At 34.7% G+C, this 27,093-nt stretch overlaps 1 protein-coding gene across 2 annotated transcripts in view; it reads left to right on the forward strand.

Moving 5' to 3' along the window:
- Window positions 1–27,093, forward strand: part of HOOK3 (hook microtubule tethering protein 3) — a 134,333-nt gene that overhangs the window by 100,279 nt on the left and 6,961 nt on the right. For both annotated transcript variants that reach the window (XM_037812507.1, XM_037812508.1), the window contains 8 exons: window positions 7,495–7,564; window positions 10,015–10,155; window positions 15,789–15,876; window positions 20,052–20,086; window positions 23,106–23,188; window positions 23,737–23,837; window positions 25,245–25,349; window positions 25,514–25,585. In XM_037812507.1, the coding sequence (XP_037668435.1) occupies window positions 7,495–7,564; window positions 10,015–10,155; window positions 15,789–15,876; window positions 20,052–20,086; window positions 23,106–23,188; window positions 23,737–23,837; window positions 25,245–25,349; window positions 25,514–25,585 (695 nt within the window). The remainder of the gene's footprint in view (window positions 1–7,494; window positions 7,565–10,014; window positions 10,156–15,788; window positions 15,877–20,051; window positions 20,087–23,105; window positions 23,189–23,736; window positions 23,838–25,244; window positions 25,350–25,513; window positions 25,586–27,093) is intronic.

Below are 27,093 nucleotides of genomic sequence, written 5' to 3' on the forward strand. Positions count from 1 at the left end.
TGCCAAACTGTCTTTCAAGTGGCTGCACCATTTTACATTGCCACCAGCAATGAATGATTGTTCTTATTTCTCGGCATCCTCTCACTTGTTATTTTCCATTTTTTTAATAGCAGCCTTGAAATGATACCTTATGGTTTTGATTTGCATTTCCCTGATGGTTAATGATATTGAGCATATATTCATGATATATATCTTCTTTGGAAAGATGTCTATTCAAGTCTTTTGCCCACTTTTTAATTGTGTTGCCTAATTGTTTTTTGTACTGCTTTTGCTGTCCACAAGCTGCATTTGCCTCTAGGGCAAGTCCTGGAAGACTGAGCTAGAGACAAGTTTCCTGGTTCTGTCTTTCACACTGCCACCTGATAGACTGGCACTAACGTATAGGCACCCTAGTATGTGCCCAGGGGTATTCTTCTGCTTCTGGAACAGGGCCAGAGACCCACAGTGGTAGGGAGGGTAGCTCCTCACTGGGCTAGGGAAGGGGTGGGAGCTCGGGCACCAAGAGCTTCTACCATTTTTAAAGCTGCATTTTCTTGATTTGGCCTTTGCCCAGTTACTGCAACCCTTCCCCTACCCCCACCCCCAGAGTTTTAAGAAAAATGGCTCTGCCAGTTTTTGCTAGTTGTTCAAAAATTTTGTAGGGGAATGGCACCCTGATGTGTCTTATCCCATCTTCATCCTCATGATTTGTTTATTTTTTAATGCAATTTTTCATTGTGAACTCCAACACACATACATAATAATAACAGCTCTCAAAGTGTGATTTAGCAAGCAGAGAACAAACTTCAAAGAATGTTGTTCCATTTTGCTAATGCGGCTAGAATGCAAAACACCAGAGATGGATTGGCTTTTATAAAAGGGGGTTTATTTGGTTACACAGTTACAGTCTTAAGGCCATAAAGTGTCCAAGGTAACAGATCAGCAATCGGGTACCTTCACTGGAGGATGGCCAATGGTGTCCGGAAAACCTCTGTTAGCTGGGAAGGCACGTGGCTGGTGTCTGCTCCAAAGTTCTGGTTTCAAAATGGCTTTCTCCCAGGACGTTCCTTTCTAGGCTGCAGTTCCTCAAAAATGTCACTCTTAGTTGCACTTGGGGTATTTTTCCTCTCTTAGCTTCTCCAGAGCAAGAGTCTGCTTTCAATGGCCATCTTCAAAATGTCTCTCATCTGCAGCTCCTGTGCTGTCTTCAAAGTGTCCCTCTTGGCTGTAGCTTCTCTTCAAAATATCACTCACAGCTGCACTGAGTTCCCTCTGCCTGTCAGCTCATTTATATGGCTCCACTGACAAGGCCCACCCTGAATGGGTGGGGCCACGCCTCCATGGAAATATCTCTTCAGAGTTATCACCTACAGTTGGGTGGGACGCATTTCCATGCAAATCTAATCAGCACCAAAATGTCTGCCCCACAAGGCTGCATCAAAGAATATGGCTTTTTCTGGGGGACATAATACATTCAAACCAGCACAAATGTCATGGGTCACAGTTCCACAACCTCAACTATTTCCATTACTATAAAACATAACATACAGACAGAAAGGTGTCAGCCCTCAGTGTACAGCTTACAAGCAGTTATACAGGTAATTTCAAAAATTATTATGAGTTACAGTTCCACAGTTTCAGTTCCTTCCTTGTTTTGCAATATAGGGTATATTCAGAAAGGTGAACACTTTCAAAGCAATTCGACAAGTAACTATAGAGCAAATTTCAAAGGATGCCATAGGGTACAGTTCCACCATGTCATCTACCTTCTTCCAGCTATTCCAACACCCAACATCTAAAAAAATATATATATTTACATAAAGTTTCAGTATTTATAGACCTTTGTTAAATCTTATCTTATTTGTTACTACCCCTTCCTCTCACTTAGTCTCTTTCTCCATCTTCAGGGGTGTCTAGGCAGTGAGCACCCTAACTTGTTCATATTGAAAGGGGGGTCAACCATATGGGGAAGGGGGCTGCATCTGAAAGTTGTTCTTAACAAGGCTGTTGCCTCTGGGTTTTAGGACTTGTCTGGTATAGGGACACTCTGGTGGATTTTAAGTTTCTGAGAGATAAAGCTTAGCGAGTGAATCTTTTATAGACTCTCAGGTGGAGACCTAGGTATTTGGGGACTACTTTTGGTAAGGGCATGGCATGCTGTGGCCATTTGGGATCTTTAGCTGGAGCTTGTATAAGAGAAAACTCCAGGAGAGCCTCTCGACTCTATTTGGGATCTCTCAGCCACTGTGACCTCAGCTTGTTACCTTTCTTTTTTTTCCCCTTTTCGGTCACGTAGGCATTTTCAATCCCTTGCTGCCAGGGCCAGGCTCATTCCTGAGAGTCATGTCCCATGTTGCTGGGGAGATTCATTCCCATGGGAGTCGTATCCCTCGTTGGGGGAAGGTTAATGAATTTATTTGCCGAGTTGGGCTTAGTGCCAGAAAGGCCACATCTGAGCAACAGAGGACGTTCCCTGTAAGTGCCGCTTAGGCATAATTATAGGAGGGCTCAGCCTCGCATTTATAACCCTAAGTTTCACAAGAGCAAGAAGTTGAGGGCTTGATTTATTAAGTAGTGGGTTCCTAATTTCACTTAATATATATTCTATCCCAATAAAATAGATTAAAACTTCATGAAGAAATAAAAGATCTCTGGTAAGGGTAACAATATGGATAAATATGAATGCCAGTCCTGGTGTATTTTTGGTTTGTATGTCCACTTTTTCCCTCCTAAAGGATCTAAAAGGCAAATGCACAAAATGTAATGATAAATCAGTGGTTTTGGACTCAAAATGATTAAGCATGTAATTTGTGACAAGAACTACATACAGTTGGGGTAATGGAGAGGTGTAGAAACACAGTTTGTGTAAAGTATGAATTCGTATCAAAGTAAAGGAGGTTGTTATAGATTTAGAATGTTAAATTTAAGCCCCATGGCAACTACAAAAAAAAAAAATATTGGAGCATATGCAATCATATAGAGACAGAAATTAGAATACAGGTTGCTAGGGGTTAGAGGAAGGGGGAATGGGGATTTAATGAAGAAAGGGTGTAGGATTTCTGTTTGGGGAGATAGGAAAGATTTGGTAACGGAAGATGGTGAGGTTAATGCAACATTGGAAATATGATTAATCCCACTAACTGATCTGCTTGGTGGTGGTTGAGATGGGAAAGTTTATGTCATATATATGTTCCCACAATTAAAAAGAAAGAATGAATACCTAAAGAGACAATGGCAATTAAATGCAATGCATGATTTTGAATGGAATTTAGCAAGGGAGGAGGAAAGGCTCCAAAGGGACTTTATTAGGACATAGGAAAAATTTGACATGTAGACTATAAGCTTTATATCAATGTTAAATTTTTTGAACTTGATAAGTGTACTTTAGCTGGTTAAATAAGTGATTATCCTTGTTCTTATGAAATGTGCCTGACAATATTAAGTGTTCAAGAACCACGATATATGTAACCTACTCTGAAGTGTTCAGAAAGTGGATGAATTGGTGGTGGGCGAGGGAGATATGACAAGATGGACAAAATGTTAAAATTGGTGGATGTGTGTATCTGGGAGAAGGGTGGGATATGTTGGAGTTCTCTGTAACAGAGTCGTATTATTTTTCTAACTGTTGCATAAACTTGAATGTATTTCAAAATAAAATATTTTTATATATGTGTGTGTATATATATATTTTAAAGTAAGTAAAGCAAAAGAAATGAAAGCAGGGACTTTAACAGATGTTTGTACACCAATATTCATAGCAACAGTATTCACAGTAGCCAAATGGTGGAAACATCCCAAGGATCTGTCATCAGATGAATGGATAAACAAAAGGTGGTATACACATGCAATGAAATATTAGTCAGCCATAAAAAGGAATGGAGTTCTGATATATGCTATAACATGTAATAAGCCAGACACAAAAGGACAAATACTGTATGATCACACTTATATAAAATACCTAGAATAAGGAAATTCATAGACACAGATCATAGATCACAAATTACCAGGGGAATGAGGAATTATAGCTTAGTGGGTACAGAGTTTCTGTTTGAAGTAAAAAAAAAAGTGGGTAATGGGTGTTGGTGATGGTAGTACAATATTGTGAATACAATTATTACCACTTAATTGGATACTTGAATTTGGTTAAAATGAGAAATTTTGAGTTGTATATATATGTTCCAATAATAATTTTTTTTTTTTTTTTTTTTTTTTTTTTTTAAGAAATGGCACTACTCTTGATTAAAACTCTCGTAAATTAGGAATAGTGCAGAGCTTCCTCAACCTGGTAAAGAGCATCTAGGAAAAACCTACAGATAACCTCATACTTAGTGATGAAGAATGAATGCATTTCCCCTAAGATCAGGAAGAAGGCAAGGATGTTCATTCTTTCCACTTCTATTAAACATGGTATTAGAGGTAGCCAGTGTAGTCAGACAAAGAAAAATAAAAGGCATCCAAATTGGATAGGAGGAAGTAAAACTGTCTTTACTCATGCATGGTATGCCTATGTTGAAAATCCCAAAAGAATCCACATGCAAAAAATTAGAACTAGTAAATGAGTTCAGCAGGTCTCACAATACAAGGTCAGTATACAAATCTAAAGAGACATTTCATGTTCATGTAATGGAAGATTCAATATAGTTACCATGGCAGTTCTTCTCAAATTGGTCTACAGATGCTATGCAGTACCAATCAAAATCTCAGCAAACGTTTTTTGTAGAAATTCACAAGCTGATCCTAGAATTTATATGAAAATGCTAAGGAAATAGAATAGTCAAAACATGTCTTCAAAAAGAACAGAGTTGGAGAACATACACATCCTGATTTCAAAACTTACTGTATAAAGTTAGTATATAGTAACTTTGTAAGTTATTCTATAAAGTTAGAGTAATCAATACAGCATGGTACTGGCATATGGATAGACATAGTGATCAATGGAACCGATTTGAGAGTCCAGAAATAAACCCAAACGTTTACGGTCAGTTGATGTGCAACAGAGGTGCCAAGGCAATTCAATGAGGAAAGGATAATATCTTGAACAAATAGTGCTAGGACAAAGATATGTACTTGCAGAAACATTAATTTAGACCCTTACCTTTCACCATATATAAAAATTAACTAGAAATGGATCAGGACTAAAATTAAGTGCTAAAACTTTAAAATTTTTCAAAGAAGTCGTAGAAGAAAATTAAAGGAAAAAACCATAAGAATAAAGAATTCTTAAACATGACACAAAAAGCACAGTCCAGGTGTTGATGTTGTCACAAACATTGGGACTGGCGGTTTGATGTGCTGTGCCCTTGAGCATGGGACTTGCCCTTATGAAGCTCATTACCACAAAGGAGAGTCTAAAGTTGTATGTAATGGTGCCTAAGAGTCTCCCCCTGAGTACTTCTTTGTTGCTCAGATGTGGCCCTCTCTCTCTCTAACTGAACCATCTCGACAGGTGAACTCGCTGCTCTCCCCCCTATGTGGGACCCAACTCCGAGGGGTGTAAATCTCCCTGGCAACGCAGAGTATGACTCCCGGGGACGAATGCGGACCCGGCATCGTGGGACTGAGAGTATTTTCTTGATCAAAAGGGGGATGCAAAATGAGACGAAGTATTTCAGTGGCTGAGAGATTCCAAATGGAGTCGAGAGGTCACTCTGGTGGACATTCTTATGCACTATATAGATAACACCTCTTAGGTTTTAATGTATTGGAATAGCTAGAAGTAAATACCTGAAACTACCAAACTCCAGCCCAGCAGTCTGGACTCCTGAAGACAATTATATAATAATGTAGATTACAAGGGGTGACAGTGTGATTGTGAAGTCCTTGTGGATCACACCCCCTTTATCTAGTGTATGGATGAATGGAGGAATGGGGATAAAAACTAAAGGACAAAATGGGGTGGGATGGGGGGATGATTCGGGTGTTCTTTTTTCACTTTTATTTTTTATTCTTGTTCTGGTTCTTTCGGATGTAAGGAAAATGTTCAGAGATAGATTGTGGTGATGAACGCATAACTGTTATCATACTGTGGATGGTGGATTGTATATCATGGATGATTGTATGGTGTGTGAATGTATTTCAATAAAACTGAATTTAATTAAAAAAAAAAAAGCTCAGTCCAAAAAAGAAAAAAATTGATAAATTGGACTTTATCAAAATTTAAAACTTTTCTGCTTTAAAAGATACCATTTAGAAAATGGAAAGACAAGGAGAAAATGTTTTAAATCATATTTCTATAAAGGACTTTTCTAAAATATATAAAGAACTATTGTAACCCAAAAATAAAGAGACAACCCAATTAGGAAATGGGGAAAAGAGTCAAATAGACATTTCACCAAAGAAGATACATGAATGGCAAAGAAGCACATGAAAAGATGCTCAGTAACATTAGTCATTAGGGAAATTCCAGTCAAACTACAATGAGATACCATTTCACATCCACTAGAGTGTCTGTACTCAAAAAAATTGACAAAGCCAAGTTTTGGAGAGGATGTGCAAAACTGGAACCCTCATACATTGCTAGTGGGTGTGTAAAATAAGGCAGCCACTTTGGGAAGCGGTTTGGCCGTTTCTTAAAAAGTTAAATATAAATTTACCATGACATCTAGCAGTTCCACTACTTGGGATCTTAGAGATCTCAAGAGAAATGAAAATGTATAGCCACCCAAAGACTTGTATGCTAATGTCATAGCAGCATTACTTATATTAGCCCAAAAGGGAAAACAATCCACATGTCCATCAACTGGTAAACAGACAAGCAAAATGTGGTATTTCCACGTAATGCAATAAAAAGGAACAAACTTAATAAATCCTACAACATGGATGAGCTCAAAAACATTATGTTTTGCGAAAGGAGCCAGATGCAGGGAATCACATATTGTATTATTTCATTTCTGTGAAATGATAGGAAAAGGAAAATCTGTAGAGATAAGAAGTAAACTAGTGGCTGCCTGGGAACGGAAATGGGGATTGAATGCAAATTGACATGAGAGATCTTTTTGGAGTGATGAAAATATTCTAAATTTTGATTTTGGTAATGGTTGCACAACTCTATAAATTTACAAAGAATCATAAATTATATACTTAAAATGGGGAAAAATTATGGTATGTAAATTATATTTCGAAAAAGCTGTTTTTAAAAAGTAGGTGACCAGGCTGTTCTGAGTGCAGTGAAAGTTACAACTAATTGATCACAGTCAGTTACAGATTCCTTTGTTCATTCTCTACTCCCACTGCTTCACTTGACTAGTCTAAAAAATAAAAAAATAAAGTAGGTGACCAGTGTTTATAATATTTTACTTTATGAACTTCTGTATTTGAGGGGTTTTTTTAATTGTTGTTTTATTTTAATTGTGTGTGACTTTTATAATCCGTTTGTATAGTAGGAATGCATCATTCATTGGGGAACACTACAATAACGGTCTACCACATCTTTTAATATTCTTTCCCATTGGTTTTAAAAACAAGGAGATAGCTGTGTTTTCTATTAACTTTGTATTTGTGTATGTATATTTATAGGGCTAATGCCTCTGGGAAGTCAGGAGTCCTCAGATAGTCTGGCAGCAGAGATTGTTACACCTGAAATCAGGTAAAGTAGATTGTGATGTTTGCAGTCACACTGCACAGTACTCCTGCAGAAAACTTAGTCCTCTACAATATGAAAATGGTCAATTCCTTACCTTTGTTACTGACACTTTCAACATGAACTCAGTATTAAATTTCTTTGTTCTCAGCTTGTTAGAAGCATTCTTCAACTGGCCCAACTTGATTTAAATCATATTTCTGACAAGGACTTGTCTGGAATATATAAAGAACTATTGTAACCCAAAAATAAGGAGACAACTCAATTAAGAAATGGGGAAAGGAGTCAAATAGACATTTCACTGAAGACGATATATCACACATTTGGATATTCTCAGCAGACATTTAGCAGTGAAAATACTTGGCCCAAAGAAAAAGGTTATGCTTAGCCAGCAGCCTGCAAAGTATTTAGTCACTGAGATTTATATAGTGACTACATGGATTGGTTCTGCGAAAGATATAGTGCAATAGACAGGAGGACATAACTACCCGTCTCTACTACTCCTCCCTTGGTAATACCTGACAATTTTATTTAGTCATGGCATTTTAAAAATTCCTTTTATTTTAATATATAGCTTATTTATGTATAGAATGAAAAATTGAGGAGAAGAATGGGGCAGGGAGGGATGCCAAGTGTCTAGCAGGAAGGAATGATTCACTGTGCATATTGCTTTTACATTTGCTGAGCTAGTTTGCTCCTTAGTTAAAATAGACACAGGCCTTGAGTCCTCATAAGATCCTTGGTGTATCAAATAATATAATTATTGTGTAAGAGTTTTAAAAATGATAAAAGTTGCAGTCAGCATTCTAATACTTGTTGAATAAATGAAAACAATATCAGTTTATTTTTGTCATTTATTTAAGAAGAACAAATTATAATGCAACACCAACTTTGGGAGCAGCTTGTATGTCTTTTACTTTTCTGCTCTCTCATCTGCTACTTTATATATCTAATTGAATGAAGAAAATTTGTTGAATGAATGAACACTTGTTTTTTATAGATATTTATAAATACATGATTATGCCTAAAAAACCATGTAGGGAAGTTTACAGATAATGCAGTTGACTTTTTAAAATAATGAAAAGAACAATGATAAAACAAATATTCAACAAATAAAATAGATTTTCTGAGTATGGCTACATACAAATTAAAATAATCTCTGTGTCCAAAAGTGCTATCAAGAAAATGAAATACCAAACAGGGATGAAAATTTTCCAATACATATCAAAGACAGGGGTTTAATATTCTTAATTAATTTGGCAAGTCTATTTTAAATTCTGATTTTCACTGATGATAAGGTGTGGGAAAATCTCATACACTAGGAATAGAAGTTTGGGAGAATGTGTCTGTTATCTTAAGAAAGTGTCTATACAGTTATATTTCTGGGAATTGATCCCAAGGAAATAATTAAGGACATACAGAAAGGCATATGTATAAAATTGATCATCATTAAAATGTTAAATTCAAAATTGATAATAATCTTAATGTCTAATAATTGGGTATTGATTAAATAATGATTTATCTATGTATGCTAGCAATATGTGATTTAAAATATTAAATATTTAATGATATGAAAAGATCATGATATTTTAAGTGTAAAGAGCAGGTTCAATGTAACATGTACTGTATGATCCCATTTTCAGAATGTTTCCATGCATGTATATATGCATAGAATTAGAAGGCCATTATTTCAATATTAGTTTGCACTGTAGAGTTATAAATGGATTTGTATTATCTTTTCATTTTTTTCCCACAAGTGTTTATAGTCTAAAAATAAGATGAAGTCAATGCTGTCTAGATAAAAAATATATCAAATTCTATATATTTGTTTGACTTGGCCCACGAATTTGGCTCTCATCTTCCCAGTAGCAAAAGCAAAAGTACATTATATGATGAATGGTGCTTATAAAATAAGAGCAGAGGTGTGGTTTTTTTTTCATGTTCTTTCTTTCTTTTTTTTCTCTTTTTTCATGAGAAGTATGACTTTCCATAGTATCTGGTGTCTGATAGTAATATCTGCCTGGGACCTTCTAAAGAGGGCACTATATAGAGAATGAATTATTTCTTCAACAGTTTTATCTTTCCTTATATCTTCAAATGTATTTTCCCTATAGTAAGTGTCAGGAAGTTTTAAGAGAATAGCATTGGAGATCATATTTTCTGATGGACAAGTAAATGTATGCACTCATAGCTTAAATGTTTAAAACAGAAAGGAAATAGAATTTTGAAATCTTTTTCATTATATCTGGATATTTGAAGACTCCATTGTCTTCAGATTGTCTGTTCTAAAGTGAAAGTACTTAAGTTCTGAAATTAATGGTCTTAACCAGTTGTAATAGGAGCTAAATTCTTTACAGGTTCTCTGTTTTTCACTTCTACTCTATGTATTAAATCTGTAACTTTGCATAACTGGATTTTCATCTACCAGATCATCAGTTTTTATTTTGCTCATTCAGGGAAAAACTTATTCGTCTTCAACATGAGAATAAGATGTTAAAACTTAACCAAGAGGGTTCAGACAATGAAAAAATTGCTTTACTGCAAAGTCTTCTAGATGATGCAAATCTACGCAAGAATGAATTGGAGACAGAAAATAGGTAGGAATATCTGCACTTGGCCACAGGTTTTCTTTATTTGCCTTGACTTTGACTACCTTAAACAAAGGTTTGAATTGCATTTTGAAAAGTGATAATGTGCTATTCTGTTTCCTTTTAACAGTATTTTAATCCATTCCTCCACTTTCAGGCCGATTTGCCAAAAAGTATTATACCTCTTTATATTAGCATTCCCCTCTTTATTTATTCAAGCAAAATGATACCAAAGCCCTACCATTTTTCCTTTCTAGTCGCTAATTAAAACCAAAGGATTGAAAATATATATATATATATATCACTGTTAATTCACCAAGTCTTTCACACCAAGGTCAAGTCACAGTCATTATCAGGTTAATATCCTTTATCCCATTCTTACAGGCCAGTGTTTCAGAGGATCCATTGGTGTGGGGAAAGCAAACCTTCATAATTGAATTGACAGAACATTTTTATTCCAGTCTCTCATTTCTTGTGACCTTAAAAAAAGAAAATCATTCATCATATGAACAATTCAATTATTTTGAGAATTTAGAATCTGGCAGATTTAACAAGAAAAACACGTTTCTGCTTGTACATTTTCAACATACAGCATGATGCATTCTTTCAAAGTTACTTTAAAAGTAATAGCTTACACAAGTTTACTTTTATATTTTGTTGTGACTGTCTTTTTTTTTCTTTTCTTGAAGTTTCTTATGATAACAAATACAATATCTTTTCCTTAGTGCTATGATATTTTGTCATTTTGAGGGATCTAACATTTATATTAGTTAAACAGTTATTAATAGTTTCATAGTTTGAAACTAATCTGTGTCTATTGTACTTTATTTCCCAGATATGAGTCAATATTATTATGACAATTCTACGTACCCTACTCTTTAATGTTTAAAGCAGCTGAGGTAGAAGCAACAGACACTGCAAATCAGTATAAATAATAGGATGATTATAAGAACATAATTTAACATAAACAGAAGAAGAAAATTTTATATTGACTCTTGAGAGCATGGAGAAAGAATAATTATTAAATACACTTAGGAAAACTGGAAACTGAGAAGGTAGAGGGAGAGTAATTGTAAAAAAGAGCTGACAATCACGTAACCCCAGTGGCAAAAGAAGTCTTGTGTTCATCTCATTTTTCCTTTGCCCTTGAGCGTATTTTAGATACCTTAGTCAGGAAAGCTCTCTCCTTATCCTAATATTTTTCAGTGAAAAAATATCCATTTCCTAGAGCCAAGTCATTTCCTAGAGGCAAGACTTCAATTAGAGATGTGAATAAAGCAGATCTGGTTAAGACGAGAGCAAATCAAGCTGAAGGGTAAAGGTTGAAACTGGCTGTGTTCAAACTTCAACTGTGTTCAAACTTCAACATCCTTGTGAGACAAAGGGAAGAGATATTTATTTGGTGTAGCATCTATATTTTCTAAACAACATAACTTTTACAGTCAGTTTGTTCAAATACCACAATTACATGGAACTTTGAATAGGAAATGAGCTATGGTAGGTCTGTATAGATTAGAATGAAATAGCAACACATCCTAAAGTAATTTGGGTGGAGAATAAAAATATATATTCAGGGCCCCGCTGAAGAGCTGGGGGAGAATGCAGAGGTGTTTGACTTCCTCACCTAGATTCTTGCTGATATTCTCACAAACATTGGGGACTGACGGCTTGATGTGCTGAGCCCTCTGTCTTGGGGCTTGCCCCTATGAAGCTTGTTGCTGCGAGGAGAGGCTAAACCTGCTTATAATTGTGCCTAAGAGTCTCCCCCTGAGTGACTCTGTTTCTCAGATGTGACCCTCTCTCTCTAGCTAAGCCACCTTGGCGGGTGATCTCACTGCCCTCCCCGCTTCATGGGACCTGACTCCCAGGGGTGTAAATCTCCCTGGCAAAGCAGGATATGACTCCCAGGGATGCATCTGGACCTGACATCATGCAATTGAGAACATATTCTTGACCAAAAGGGGGATGCGAAATGAAACGAAATAAAGCTTCAGTGGCTGAGAGATTTCAAATGGAGTTGAGCAGTCACTCTGTTGGACATTCTTACACACTATATAGATAACACTCTTTAGGTTTTAATATATTGGAATAGCTAGAAGTAAATACCCGAAACACCACACTCCAACCCAGTACGCTTGACTCTTGAAGATGATTGTATAACAATGTAGCTTACAAGGGGTGACTGTGTGATTGTGAAAAACCTGTGGATCACACTCCCTTTATCCAGTGTATGGATAGATGAGTAGAAAAATGGGAACAAAACGTAAATGAAAAATCGGGTGTGATGGGATGGGTGATTTGGGTTTTCTTTTTTTATTTTTCTTTTTTATTCTGATTCTGATTCTTTCTGGTGTAAGGAAAATGTTCAGAAATAGATTGGGGTGATGAATGCACAACTATAAGATGGCACTGTGAACAGTTTATTGTACACCATGGATGACTGTATGCTATGTGAATATATCTCAATAAAACTGAATTAAAAAAACACACAAGAAAGAGGAAAAAAACAAGGAAATAGATCAATGGATAGACAGCTAAATAGAATGATACAGCAAATGTAGCAAAATGTTAAAATTGATGGATCTGGCTAGGGGAGAGAGGTAGGGCTATACTGTAGTTTTCTGTGTAAGTTTATATTATTTTTTAATTGTCCTGTATGTTTGAAAGTCTTTTAGAATAAAAAGTTTTTAAAAAACAAAAAAACAAAAAAGTCATTTCCAATTAGTTTTCCCAATGAGTTAATTTTTTAGTCTTTACTACCGGCTGACTCTCAAACAGGTTTCAGAAAAGGTTAAAGGTTGAAATTTAGAACCATATCAGAATTCCTCAAATTTCAAATATTAGATTTCTCGAAGTATACATGATCTTTCTCTCATATTGCTCAGAGTATATTGTGATCCCAAGATCATCCTCACCCCTTTGACAGCTGTATGAATTCAGTAATTATACTTTTTTTAACCTTTTATTTTGAAATAATTTCAAACTTACAGGAGAATTGCAAAAATAAGACCAGTCCCTGCCTCCCAAGACACCCAGACCCACCAATTTTAACATTTTGCTACCTTTTAAATTATAACACCTATGTTATATCATCCCATGTGTCATCTGTGTATTTGCTGAACACTGACAGCATCATGCTCCTTGAACACATAATACTTCCATGTACATTTCCTATGAATAAATATTCACTTACGTAATCACCTTAGTACAGTTATCAAGTTCAAGAAATTTAAGATTAATATAAACTTACCTTCTATATTCCAGTTTTTTCTTACATTCCAATAATGTCCCTTTGAGCTTTTCTTCTTCATCCTTAGGTCCCATCCTGTATCATGATTGCATTTAATTGTCAGTACACCTTTAGTTTCTCTTTCCTTCCTTTTTGTTTGTTTGTTTGCTTTTTGTTTATTTGTTTTAAAAAAGAACATATATACAGCATAGATTTTCCTATCTTAACCCCCCAGCCCCACCCAAGCATTCCATTCACTGGAATTAATAACATTCACAATGTTGCAGTCCCCTCACCACCTTTCATCACTAGGGCTTTTTCTTCACCTCAAACAGAAACCCTACACTCATTTTTCTTAATGCAATTTTGTTGAGATATATTCACATAACAGATAATCATCCAAAGTGTACAGTCAGTGGTTCGTGGGCTCATCATATAGTTGTGCATCCATCACCACAATGAATTTTTGAACATTTTCATTACTCAAAAAAATAAAAATTAAAAATAAATAAATTAAAAAGAATGCCCAAAACATCCAATACCCCTTATCTCCCCTATAATTTATTTAATGTCTTTATTTTCTTACTCATCTGTCCATACACTGGATAAAGGGAGTGCCAGTCACAAGGTTTTCACAATTACACAGTCACACCTTAAGAGCTATATAGTTATACAGTCATCTTCAAGAATCAAGGCTACTGGATTACAGTTCAACAGTTTCAGGTATTTCCTTCTAGCTATTTTAATACAGTAAAAACTAAAAAGGGATATCTATATAATGCATAAGAATACCCTCCAGAGTGATCTCTCAACTCCATTTGAAATCTCTCAGCCAATGAAACTTTATTTTGTTTCATTTCTCTTCCCTCCATTCTCAATTCTATGAGGGAGTCATGTCCCTCACTGCCTGGGAGATTTACACCTGCAGAGTTGGCTTAGAGAGAGAGGCCACATCTGAGCAACAAAAGAGGGTCTCTGGGGGTGACTCTCAGGCACAATTATAAGTAGGCTTAGCATCTCCTTTGTAGCAACATGCCTCATAAGGGCAAACCCCAAGATTGAGGGCTAAGCCTACTAAACTTGTAGTCTCCAGTGCTTGCGAGAGTATCTGTAATTCCCAAAGTAAGGAAGTTTAATATTTCCCCATTTTCCCCCATTCCCTCAAGGTGGCTTTGCAAATACTTTTTTATTCTCTGCCCAAATTACTCTGGGATGTATCAGGGCATCACACTAATCTGTACAAACCAACAAGATCTCATTCCCTTTTCAAGGTTCCATGTAATTATGGTATTTGAATAAACTTGACCATAGAAGTTAAATTAGAGAGTGTGCTTCAGAAAATATAAATTTTGCACCAAATAAATGTCTCTTCTATTGGTCTCACACAGAAGTTGAAGTTTTAAAACATAGTCAATATTGTCCTTTACCCTTTAGTCTGATTTGCCTTAGTCCTAACCAGATCAGCTTCATTCATATCTCTAATTGAAGTCTGATTTCTTTTTCAGCTTTTTTAACAGTTGCCTTACGGGGTAATGCTGACTTTCATTGCTGCAGAACTCTAGCTCTGAGTCTTAGGTGTCACACAGATATATCCAAAGTTCCAGGGAATGACCAGGATATACACAAAGAGCTCAGCATCTCAGAATTTAGAAATAACTTTGACAACGCAGGAATAGATGTGACTGCTATAAAAGCTTACAGTCTAGGACCTTTTACAATAAGCCTTCCCCTGATAACTTAGGCTCTAAGATTCAGTTCTCAGAGTTTGCACATTATATTTAGTCCATATCAGTGAAGCATTACAGTATTTGTCTTTTTGTTTCTGGCTTATTTCACTCAATGTACTGTTCTCAAAGTTCATTCACCTAATTGCATGCCTCACAACTTCATTCCTTCTTGCCGCTGCTCGATATTCCATTGTATGTATACGGCACAGTTTGCCCTTCTGTTCATCAGTCAGTGTACCCTGAGGCCACCAACATCCATTGCAGATCATGAATATTGCTGCTATAAACACCAGCCTACACTCATTTTGCATTAACTTTCCCTTGCCTCTGCCCCCTACCGCTGGAAACCTATACTTGACGTTCTGTCTCTATGAATTTGCATATTCTCTAATATTTTCTTTGTGTTTACCATGGGGTTTATATTTAACATCCTAAATCTAGTACAGTCTTGTTTTCTTTGATACCAGCTAAACAACTTCAGTAGCATAAGTAAACTGTGTTCCTATAACCCCTCCATCCTTCTACTTTCTAGCAGTATAAAAAATAATCAGGAAAGTGAGTTACTGCTATAACACGTAACACGAGGCTTTATTTTGCTAATTATACTGTCTCTTTAGCAATATGGTGTAAAGTAAAAGGCATAAATAATTCAGTACTTGAAAAATTAATGTACATTTGATTTCTAGGCTGGTGAATCAAAGACTTCTGGAAGTACAGTCACAAGTTGAAGAATTGCAAAAATCTTTACAGGATCAAGGCTCAAAAGCAGAAGATGTAAGTTTTAGTATGCACCATCTATGGCTCAATGATTTCTCGGTGTTGAGAAAAGATTTTATTTTTTTATTTGGTGGTCTCTATTGAAATAATTTAGAATTATATTGCTTATAGAAAATAAACAGTGTTTCCTTTTTACTATCATTCCTTATAAAATATAACCAGATAGTATTTTAATTGTCTCTTCCAGATGTACTCTCCTGAGAATTAGAAGTTCATTGCTAGTTATCAGATAAGGAATTAATTGGAGCTTTAGGTTTTAAATGTGCTCAACTCAGTATTCAGAAATGAAGTATAGGGTTTTCCCCTGTGGTCAAAAAATAAATACCAATAGAAACTTTGCATTTTTAAGTAGAAATCTTTCATGTAAAATTGATATTAAGAAAATAATGCCATCCCTAGAATCCTGCCATCTCTAAATTTCTGAATCCCTCTCATTACCCCCACTCAAATATAAGTTCACCTATCCTCTAATTCTCTTAGCACTCTGCATGTCTTTGTCATTGCCCTGCCTACTTGATTGGCCCCCACACTAGAATACAGTAAATGCACTGAGCCCGGGGACTGTCTTCCTTCATCTCTGTGTACCCACCATCTAACATGGTGCTTATACAACACAGAGCGGTCAGTCCATCTTTGATGAAAAGTGTAAATAAGCATTTTTTACAAATCAGTTAAATTTAATTAACAATATACAATAGAGCTGAGATTTATGAAGTGTTCAAAATAGTATATAAAGGAAGAAAACTGAATTTTAGTGATCAGTCTTTGCTTCAACCAGCTGATTTTTCCCCCTGTACCCAGCTAGTGTAATTTGCTATAAACTCTGGTCTTAGAAGTATAATCGATTGCTTCTATTGATTAAGTCATTTTGGAGATCAGCTTCAGAACTATAGATCTATCTAGTTCTATCTAGCTTTATTAATATAAGATATAATGACAAAAGGAATCCAAGAAGGGAAGTTAAACAACTGTATTACTTAAAACCCAAGAATATTAGACATAAAAAACCCATCAGTGATTTACTTTTGTCAGCTTCTTAAAGGTACATCTAGTTTATATTGGGAGCATGCTTCTCCTTCTAAGATCAGTGATCTTAGTTTATCCGTTAATTAATATTTTTGTAGTCTCTCTTAAATTCACAAATTGGGGGGTTATACTCCTAAGGTTGTTATCACTAACACTTAAACTACCTTATTCCCTCATTAATATGGAACTAGTTTGAACTGTCGTGATTTATTTTAAGCATGCTTTTATGCAAGCTGCTGAATCACAGAAGTGAAGCAAAACCACCATTAGTGTATTAAAATATTATTAAGCCTTATTAAGAGTATCCTAGAGATGAACCAAAGGGGATAACGTTTCTTAATTTGGTGAACTCATTAGGGCCTTGAAATTGAGATAATTGTATAATTAGTTTTGGTCTAAAATTTTGAGGAGACCTTTGTTCATTTTTTATTGGTGGGGAGGGGGGGGAGTAGTACATAGAAAGTAAAATTGAAAAAACATCAGTATCAGCTAAACCTTAGTGTTTGCACTGATAACTATAGTACTTGATTATCTTACTTGCTTATATCAAAACTAAAATAAAGGAATTTAATCTTTAAAAAATAATTTTGTTGTCTGATTAGGTACACTGTGGTAATCAACCTTAAATTAATTAAATATGCTGTGGACCATTTCTGTAAGAAAACATATTTCAGAAGTGATACCACCCTATAAAATACTATTTGCATAAATTAGTTGATTTATTTACTACCAAAATGGTAATGCGATATCTTGCTGTATACTAAATGGAAATTTTAGTTCTTTTCTATATGTAGACAAGATTCAGATAGAAAACATTCTGAAGCTGTGCCTCCAAATGGTTTGAAGAAATAAACAGTGTGGTATAGGACAGGTGGTTTCCCCAGCATATTTTTGATGTTTTTGCCTTACTTTTCTCATTCACTAACCTACAGTGTTGCCCCTGACAAATGGAATCAGTCGCATCTGAAGAACAACAACCTAATGTCTGCCTATTTCTGTTTTCAAAAGCACAGTCCTTTCATGTGACCTTAAGTCTTAGTGTAGGATGGTTTACACATTTTTATTATTATTTTTATGTTATTTGTTTTTAGCATGGAAGCAGAAAAGCATTGTTTTATCCAGTCATATGGCTAATTTGTGCTAGCCACAGTATATAAAACTCTCCAGAGAACGAGACAGGATGAGGAGACCATAGAAGAAAGAAAAATGTACATTTCTGAAAAAAAAAAAAAAAAATGCATATCTTTTACTTCTGTTCATGAGTTACTAAATCATTCCTTCTATTGGCTGCTGTGTTTGCTTCATACTAATATGTCTTCTCTGTCTCTTGGCATGGTTTCTGCTCAAGGCTATTGTAAGTATGGCTTCCTCTACATTTCTATATATTAAGTATTCTTTTGTTCAGTTTTTTAATTTATGTATTATCTGCCATCTTAGTTGATGGTATTGAAATTTTAAATTAAGGTAATTTATGCAAAATGAATACAATAATATTACTTGTCTTATAGGCTTATGACCTTTATAGTTAAGATACTTAAAGGATATTAGAAACTTGAAAATATATTTATCAAACCAAAGAGAAGGTTGTTTTTGGTTCTTTTCTCATCCCACGCCTACTCTATGTCATGATCATAGTTCATTTTTATCAATTACTTTGAAGCTAGCTTCCTATCACAGTCTGGCCTCCTCCTGCCACATAAATTGATGGTAAAAGTCTTCAGTTTGAGAGACATTACAACACAGAAAGCATGGAAGTGAAGATCATGCATGGACTTTGGGATCTCGCACACAACTGAATTTTAATTTTGGATTTGCCACTTAAAAGTTACTGAATGTCTCCCCAGCCTCACCTTTCTCAACTACAAGATGGGGCTAATAGTACTCAGCATTGTGAGGTTTGCATGAGACAATGTATATGAAAGCTTCAGTGCAGTGCCTGTCATATGTATCCACTCATTAAATACTTATTTTATTGTGTGTTATCTCAGGGTTAAAATTAATTTTGCTATAGCCTAACCAAGACATAAATACAAAATTAAAAATAAGTTTCTTAAAAATTATTTACATTTTATCCCCTGTACTAAAGAAAGAACAAGTGATGATTGAAAGTTATCTCTTTTTATATTTGGGTGAAGCAGTAATAGAGGATGTTGTAGTCTACTTATTTAGTTGTAGTTAACATACTGAGCAAAGAAGTGAATTTTAAATACTCTGGGTTGTGTTAGAATGAAATGGACAATTATAGTAATCATCAAATTAGGTGACAGAAAATCAAAGAACTTAGTATGACATTTGCTTTTTTTTCCCTCTCAACACTGCAATTGATTAATTGGGCAGTTTGATTTAGAACCTGGGTAAATTAGGTTTGACAGAATTAATTATCTAAAAATGTTGCATAGCATTCGTTAATACTATGCACCCTACAAGTTTAATTTTTTTTTTTTAGAGCAGTTTAGGTTTACGGAAGAATCATGCAGAAAGCACAGAGTTCCCATACTACCAAATACACACACTCACACAGTTTTCCTTATATAAGTGTAAATTTAGTTATGAAACAGTACAGAATGCCTTTCATTATTTTTTAGATCAATTCTTATATTCTGCTTTTCAGGAAATCTTCTTATTTTTGTAATACCCAGCCAAAGTTGTATTCTCCAGCAAATTGAAATCTGAGCATATGCCATCCTTCATGTCCCCATGACATAAAAAATAATTTGCAATCTGTGCATATTCATAAATTACTGATAATCAAGAAGTATTATGGAAATTGACCCCAGGTTTTATCATGCTGCAAGGAAAATGATATAAAAATTATCTTAGGGAAAGTTTATTGTTAGAATCCTACCTGACTATTGAGTCCAGGAATATTGGATCTATATTCAAGTAGCTTTTTAATCCATTTCCCTGACTACAAATAAAGAATTCAGATATCTATTTCTGGGTGTTTTATATTGATTGCTGTCACTTTATGGGCTGCTCTCTCCATTATCAAAGAGAATTAAGCTTAGATATACTGAGTGTTTTGAATTCTGTGACCAGAGAAATTACTGAGGGCTCACACAGGGTTAGTTATTACTATAATCGATATTAAAAAAATTATTAGTTAAAATGTTGAATAATAACTATTTTCTATTTTCCATTTTCAGTCAGTTCTTCTGAAAAAGAAACTTGAAGAACATCTGTAAGTACAAAAGCTTCTGTGGCTAATTCTCAAATTATCTAATGACATAAATGCTTTGTATTAGGTGGATACAAGGTGTCTAGACAATGGTATGGGCAGCACTTGAAGATACAGAAAATTGTAAGATATATCGCCAGGAAATTTATTTTAAGTTTCTAAAAATAATTACATTTTATTTAGTAGTGTCTAAAAGGTCATTTCCACCAAGGTCCTCAAATCAAAACAATGACCACTTTAGAACTGTTTTCTCAAATGAGATTCGAGGGTTTCTATATCTCCACAATTGCGTTTATAATCACAGTGAGGAGTTTGAAACACTCTAGATTAGGAGTCAGCAGACTTTTTCTGTCAAGGGTCAGATAGTGATTATTGTAGGCCTTGCAAGGCATGTTCTCTGTCATAGCCACTCAGCTCTGCAGTTGTGATTTGAAAGCAGCCATAGACAATACGTAAACTAATGTGTAGCTTTGTTCCAATAAAACTTTATTTACAAAACAAGGTGATAGGCCATATTTGGCCTATGGGCTATAGTGTACCAATCCTGCTTTAGAGTATGGCCAGTTGATTCTTACATTTTAGGTAAAATTTTTAAAGTATTATAAAGCTTTTCAATAGCAGATTTTCTAACATTTCCTTGAATTATGGCATATCTCAGCAGGACATTTTTAATCTAAAAAATAAAATAAATAAGATAATATTCTCTTTGTTTTCTCATGAAGATGAAATCTTTATCCATCTTTATCTATACGTAAGGTTAACAGTGTTAGGGATGTTCTATAATTTTTCTCACACCCAGTAATGACCTTAATCCCTCCTTTCACTTTCTAACAAAACTCTCTTTACAAACATTGAATGAAGGGTTGCCATGAATTGATGGCCTGTTATGATTATAATGTTACACTCTGCTAAACCAGGCATCCTTAGTACCACAGAGATAATTTCCACTTGTTCTATTATGATTGGAAACAAATTTTGCAATCTGGCAGTTTGCCTCAAGCTATTTTTTTTTTTTTTTTTTTTTTTTAATGTGGGAGAAATGAGACTCCTAGCAACTGAGATTTGCTGGCCTAGTCTAACAATGGGCAGATTCTTAATGTACTAGAAGAAGAGAAAATGTTACTCCCAACATTTGTGGGAACTTAGTGTTTAATTCTGTCATTTTTTTCATATCCCATGCCTTTATAGAATAAGTTATTTCATGAAACTACTGTCTGGCCATTGTTCTGGTGTTCAGTCATTTACATGGTAAAAGTCTTCATCAGAAGGGATTTATTAGTTAGAATGGAGCCCATAAACATCTCAAAAGTAGCCCAATCTCATGCAAATTTAAAACTACAGTGAGATACTATTTTACACACACCAAATTGGTAAAAATTGAAAAATCAGAGAAACTAAGTATTGCCAAGGATGTTGAACAACAGTAACTCTCTTCCAGTGCTGGTAGGAGTTACGCCGTTTTACTTCGTGAAATGGAACATGCGCACATTGTGTGGCCCAGAAGTTCCACTCTCTGTATGTGCCCTGGGTTCCTAGAGACACTGTCATCCATGTGTACTGGGACACTGCAGAAGAAAATAGAGACCAGCATTGTTTGTGATCACAGAAAAGAGGAAACAATACAGACAGCCACCAGTAGTAAAATGAAAGATAAAATGAGGTATATTCAAACAACAGAATACCATATGCCAGTGAAAATGTGTAAACTAGTGCTAACACATCAGCAAAGAGGAATCTCAAGAACATAATGTTAAGTAAAAGACAGAAGTAACAGAACAATACATACAGTATGGTTACTGATATATAAAATAAATATTGGGCAGAATTAAGCAATATGTTGTTTAGGTATCTACAAAACCAATAAAACCATTAAGAAAATCGTTGATTCAGAAATTCAGAATGTTGGTCACCCCTCAGAAGGGGATAGGGACACATGGGCTTCCAAGTTTTTGGGCTAATGTCTGTTTATTAACTTGGTAGTGATTCACTGGGCTTAGTTTTTTTATTCTTTAAACTACCTACATGTTGCATGTGTTCTTTTGTATATATCCTATATGTAACACCCACAAAATAGAACTTATTAAAAAAGAAAAAGATTTATTAAAGTATTATGCATAGAAAATATCAGAAATAGAACCAACATATTTTCTTTGTAGTTTTTTCTCTGCGTTTTCCAATTTTTCTAGCCTTTCTTCTTTTCTCATATTAATAATACCACACTAAATATAAGGATTACACATATTACCCACATACCAAGAACAAGACTTGCTTTCTGTCAATTCTTTCTTTTACTTTTATACTGAACTGTAACACACACATACATATAGTAAAGTACACAAATCCAAAGTTCCTAAATGTACAGCTTGATGAATGTTTACCTACCTATACAGATAACCCAGATCAAGATATAGACTATTTCTAGCATCCCAGTAGGATTGTTTGTTCTCCCTCCGTTAGTTGATTACCTCCCCAAACTAGCCACCATGCTGATCTCTATCACCTTTCATTAGTTTTGCCACTTTCTGTACTTCTTATAAATGGAATCACACAATATTACTCTTTTGTGTCTGTCTTCCTTTGTCCATTATTCTGTAATATCCATCCATGTGGTTTCATGTATCATTTGTTCATTGTTTTCTGTTGGTGTGTAGTATTGTTTCTGTTAATTCTTTTAGAACTTCACTTTTTTCACAAGATTTTGCATTGTAAAACCTCTGCAGAGTTGTAAATTAAATTTTTGCAATTCCCTTATTCCTGGGGGGGAGGGGGGAGATTATTAAATTCTCTGTACCTTCTTGTGCAGGTTAATATAAAAGAAATGATTACTAATTCAAACTCAAAGAAGAAATTTTTGACTTTTATAACATACTAAATTTACATTGGTTTAATCTTTTTATCTATTTCATAATGCATATCTGCTATGGAGGTGTATTCAAAAAAATAAAGAACTTGGATCTTTCCTTTGAAGTGGAAAAAATACAGAAACAGTAGTATGTGACATGGTGTTATTTTTTTTTAACAGAGAGAAGCTGCATGAAGCCAATAATGAATTGCAGAAGAAGAGGGCCATTATTGAAGATCTTGAGCCAAGATTTAACAACAGCTGTGAGTCTTCCTAATTGCATGGTTTTAAATTGTGTTAGTCATATATTACCCTAATGGTAAAGCAATTATATAGAATTATTTTAAAACTACACTCTTTTACATGTTCTAGCAATAAAAATTTTGTCTTATTTACAAAAACAGTAGACAGTTTTCATACTGTTCCTTACATTTATAATTATAGTTACGAATTTTTCCTTAGCTATGGAAGCTAATGAATATGTTATGAAATCAGATATTTTCATAGTGTAGTTGCAGGTAAGTCAGGCAAACCGTTACTTCCACTGAAATTTATATCTGTAGGTACTTGACTTTATTAATTCTTTTGTGTGGATGTGGGCAGGACAAAGTTTTATTTTTTAATATCTGTACTTCCATACCTGGAGTTTTTGTTTACTTATAAGAAAAGCTTTTGTTAAAAAAACAAAAATATTGGTTTCCAAAGTCAATCTCCCAAAGCTATTAACTATTTATTACTGTTTTGTCAGTTGAAGTATTTTCAAAGTTGTTACAGTCTAAAAATACATATTTTTACTATGTCATACCTACAGCATTAAAAATTGAAGAATTACAAGAAGCTTTACGGAAGAAAGAAGAGGAAATGAAGCAAATGGAAGAACGATATAAAAAATATTTAGAGAAAGCCAAAAGTGTAAGTATAAATTTGTGAGCAATCCACTTTCTGATCATGTTTCATAGAAGTCTAAAAACATAATGCATTTATAGTGATTTTTCATAGAGAGAGCAATCGAGAAGAACAAAAGAAATCTTTTAACAAAGAAAAAGAACCTGAGCAAGAAGCAGGATCAAAACAGGTCACTCTACAAATTACTTAACTAATTACCAAAAGGAAAATATACTTTTACAAAGGAAATAACTGGGAGTCACCACCTTAATCAGTAATCAAAATTAGCAACACTGTTGGTGGGACAGTGAACCTTTTGTGCCTCGTGTTGGAATATTCTTGCCGATAATACTTACCCTGAATCTAATCAACCCTCTATACCTAACCTCTAGTTCACAGCAAAAATGAGGTTATTGGAACACCTTAAACACCTTGAGGAAACCATCAGATAAATCCAGAATTTGGGATAAAAGTCAATGTCATGAAAAACAAAAATAGGCAAGGGGGACAGGAAGCTGTTCCATTTTGAAAGAGCCCAAAGGGCCCTATCTGCCAAATACCTTTGGATTCTGGATTGGGAGCAAGGGGTCAGTTGTAAAAGATATATTAGGGACAATTGTGGAAATATGAATTTGGACCATAGAGTGATCTTATAGAATTGTTAATTTTCTTTAAAGATGACGATTGAATTGTGATTATATAGGAGAATGTCCTTATTTTAAGGAGATGAATGTTGAAGTATTTAGTGGTTAAATGTCACGAGGTCTGCAAATTACTTTAAAATGGTCCCCTAAAGAAAATGTGTGTGTGGAGAGAGAGAGAGAGAAAATGTGCCACTATGGCAACTTGTGAATCTGGGTTAAGGGTAAATGGGTTTTTATTGTTCTATTCTTTCAAGTTTTCTATAGGTTTGAACGTTTCCTTAGTAAAAGTGTTGGGGGAAAGAGCAAAAAGTCCTTTCCCAGAAGACTTCTAGCTGGCCAGCCAGAACTGCATCACATGCCTACACCTAAACCAATTCACTGGCAGAAGAGATGGGGCTACAGTGATAGTCTTAAACCAGGCAGGACCCACTTCCTGAAGTACACATCTGTTCCTCAGCAGACGGCCAGCTGAGAGCCAAATCAGGGTTCTGTTAGGGCGGAAGAGAAGAAGGGTAGACAACTGTCACTTGTGTCTGCTGTATGTTATTCATAATTTTAAGCCAGAAATTATTCATATAATTATTTAATCAGTCATTATAATTGATTTTTTATATAAGTTGTAAGAATTGAGTATTATTACATACATTCAAATTTTAAAGTATCCTTGTAAGATTGCCTTTAATTCTCACAAGGCATTTGATTTTTTTTTTTTTAGTAACTATTTCTTTAGACATTATGATATCCTTTAACTTTGAGATTTTTAAAATTTTTCTTTGATTGCTTTTTGCAGGTTATCCGTACGTTAGATCCTAAACAGAATCAAGGAGCCGCACCAGAAATACAAGCTCTTAAAAATCAACTCCAGGAACGGGACCGGCTGTTCCATTCATTAGAGGTAGTTTTCTATATCATATAATAAAATATTTGTTTTTTGAATCTTTATCTTCTAGGAACTTTGCTATGTTATACAAAAATTTTATCCATGGATTTAGACAGTTAATTGTAAGTGTTTTGCTGATACTGAATTGTTTTGTATCTTTACATGTGCTTGCTTTTTAGAAAGAATATGAAAAAACAAAGAGCCAGAGGGAGATGGAGGAGAAATATATTGTTAGTGCCTGGTACAATATGGTAAGAAAATAGCACTTCAAAACAGATCGTAAAATTAAATGAATATTTAATGCTTATTTTTTATTCCCTTTACTGTAGATTTAATTCTACTGAATGAATTGGAAAGTAATTGCTTTTCAAGTACATACTAACAAAACCCTAATGTTGACCTTAGGACTGAAAATTTCAACCGATCTGTTGAAATTTAAATGTCAGTTTGATTTCCTGTCCCTCGGAGCTGGGAAAGGGACTTTAATAATATCTAAAGATGGATGAAATGGCTTTTGTGTTCTGGTCTATTTCACTGTCCTTTGTAGCAGTGCTACCTGGACTGAGGATAAGTTACCTCATAGGCTTTGGAAAATGTTAACCATGTCAGACCCTGAACCACTAGAGGTTTCAAAATTGAATATTCCAACTCCCCAAAAATGTTAAATATATTGCAGGAGAAAACAGATATTTATCAAGATTCTGGGCTTTGGTAAGATTTTCTGGATATGAATAAGCTGCGGATTTTGGAGACATCTATACCTTTTTCTTAATATTTTTTCTTTGTTCTTCTTCCCAGTAAGACTACTGCTTCTAGCTTATCAAAATGTTAGTAGCTTTAGATAGGTAATTGGACCAGATTTCTTTCAGCACCCTCCTCTGACCCTATAGTTTTGTTAGCACAAAACCAACATTTCTATTTTATAATTATAATTGATATTGCCTCTTAAAGGTTAGTTTCCAAGTCCTAATAATGTCAAAAATTCATAAATTTCATGACATGTCATGTTCACATCTGTATTTGCCTTTGGTTAAAACTATATTTGAGAAGTTCTCTGGAAATTAGTCCTGATTCCAACTCTTAAGTGTCTTCTTTGGGCTCCTTAAAGCTTAAGGTTTGCAATCCTGGAGCGCTACACTTCAATTTTTATTAGTAATTTAATATTCTTGATTGATTTTTAACACTTCACATATTTCTTATGGAATCAAATTTATATATTCTGTGTACTAAAGAATAGTCCTAATTTTCAGCTCTCCAGAGAGTAAAGGAATAACTCCAAGTACACTCACACAAGTTATGTTCAGATAAAATAACCAGGAACAGTATTTACCTTCATAAAGTTCTGCATCTTAAACAATTTAAATGGAAGAGAAGATGGTGAATGCTGGAAAAGGGTATTAGCCCTTGAACACATGCATTACTCCAAAAAAAATAAAAATAGAAGTAAAAAAGAACACCCAAAACATCCCATACCCCTCATCCCCTCCTAGTATTCATTTACTTTTTGTTCCCATTTTTCTACTCATCTGTCCATACACTGGATAAAGGGAATGTGAGCCACAAGGTTTACACTGTCACACGGTCACACCGTATAGCTATATATTTATCCAATCATCTTCAAAAATCAAGAATACTAGATTGCAGTTCAACAGTTTTATGTCTTTCTTTCTTGCTATTCTAATACACTAAAGACTAAAAAGGAATATCTATGTTATGCATAAGAATAACCTCCAGAATGACCTCTCGACTCCATTTGAAA

This window comes from Choloepus didactylus, chromosome 20 (genome assembly GCF_015220235.1).
Source record: "Choloepus didactylus isolate mChoDid1 chromosome 20, mChoDid1.pri, whole genome shotgun sequence".
In the NCBI taxonomy this organism is placed as follows: domain Eukaryota; kingdom Metazoa; phylum Chordata; class Mammalia; order Pilosa; family Megalonychidae; genus Choloepus; species Choloepus didactylus.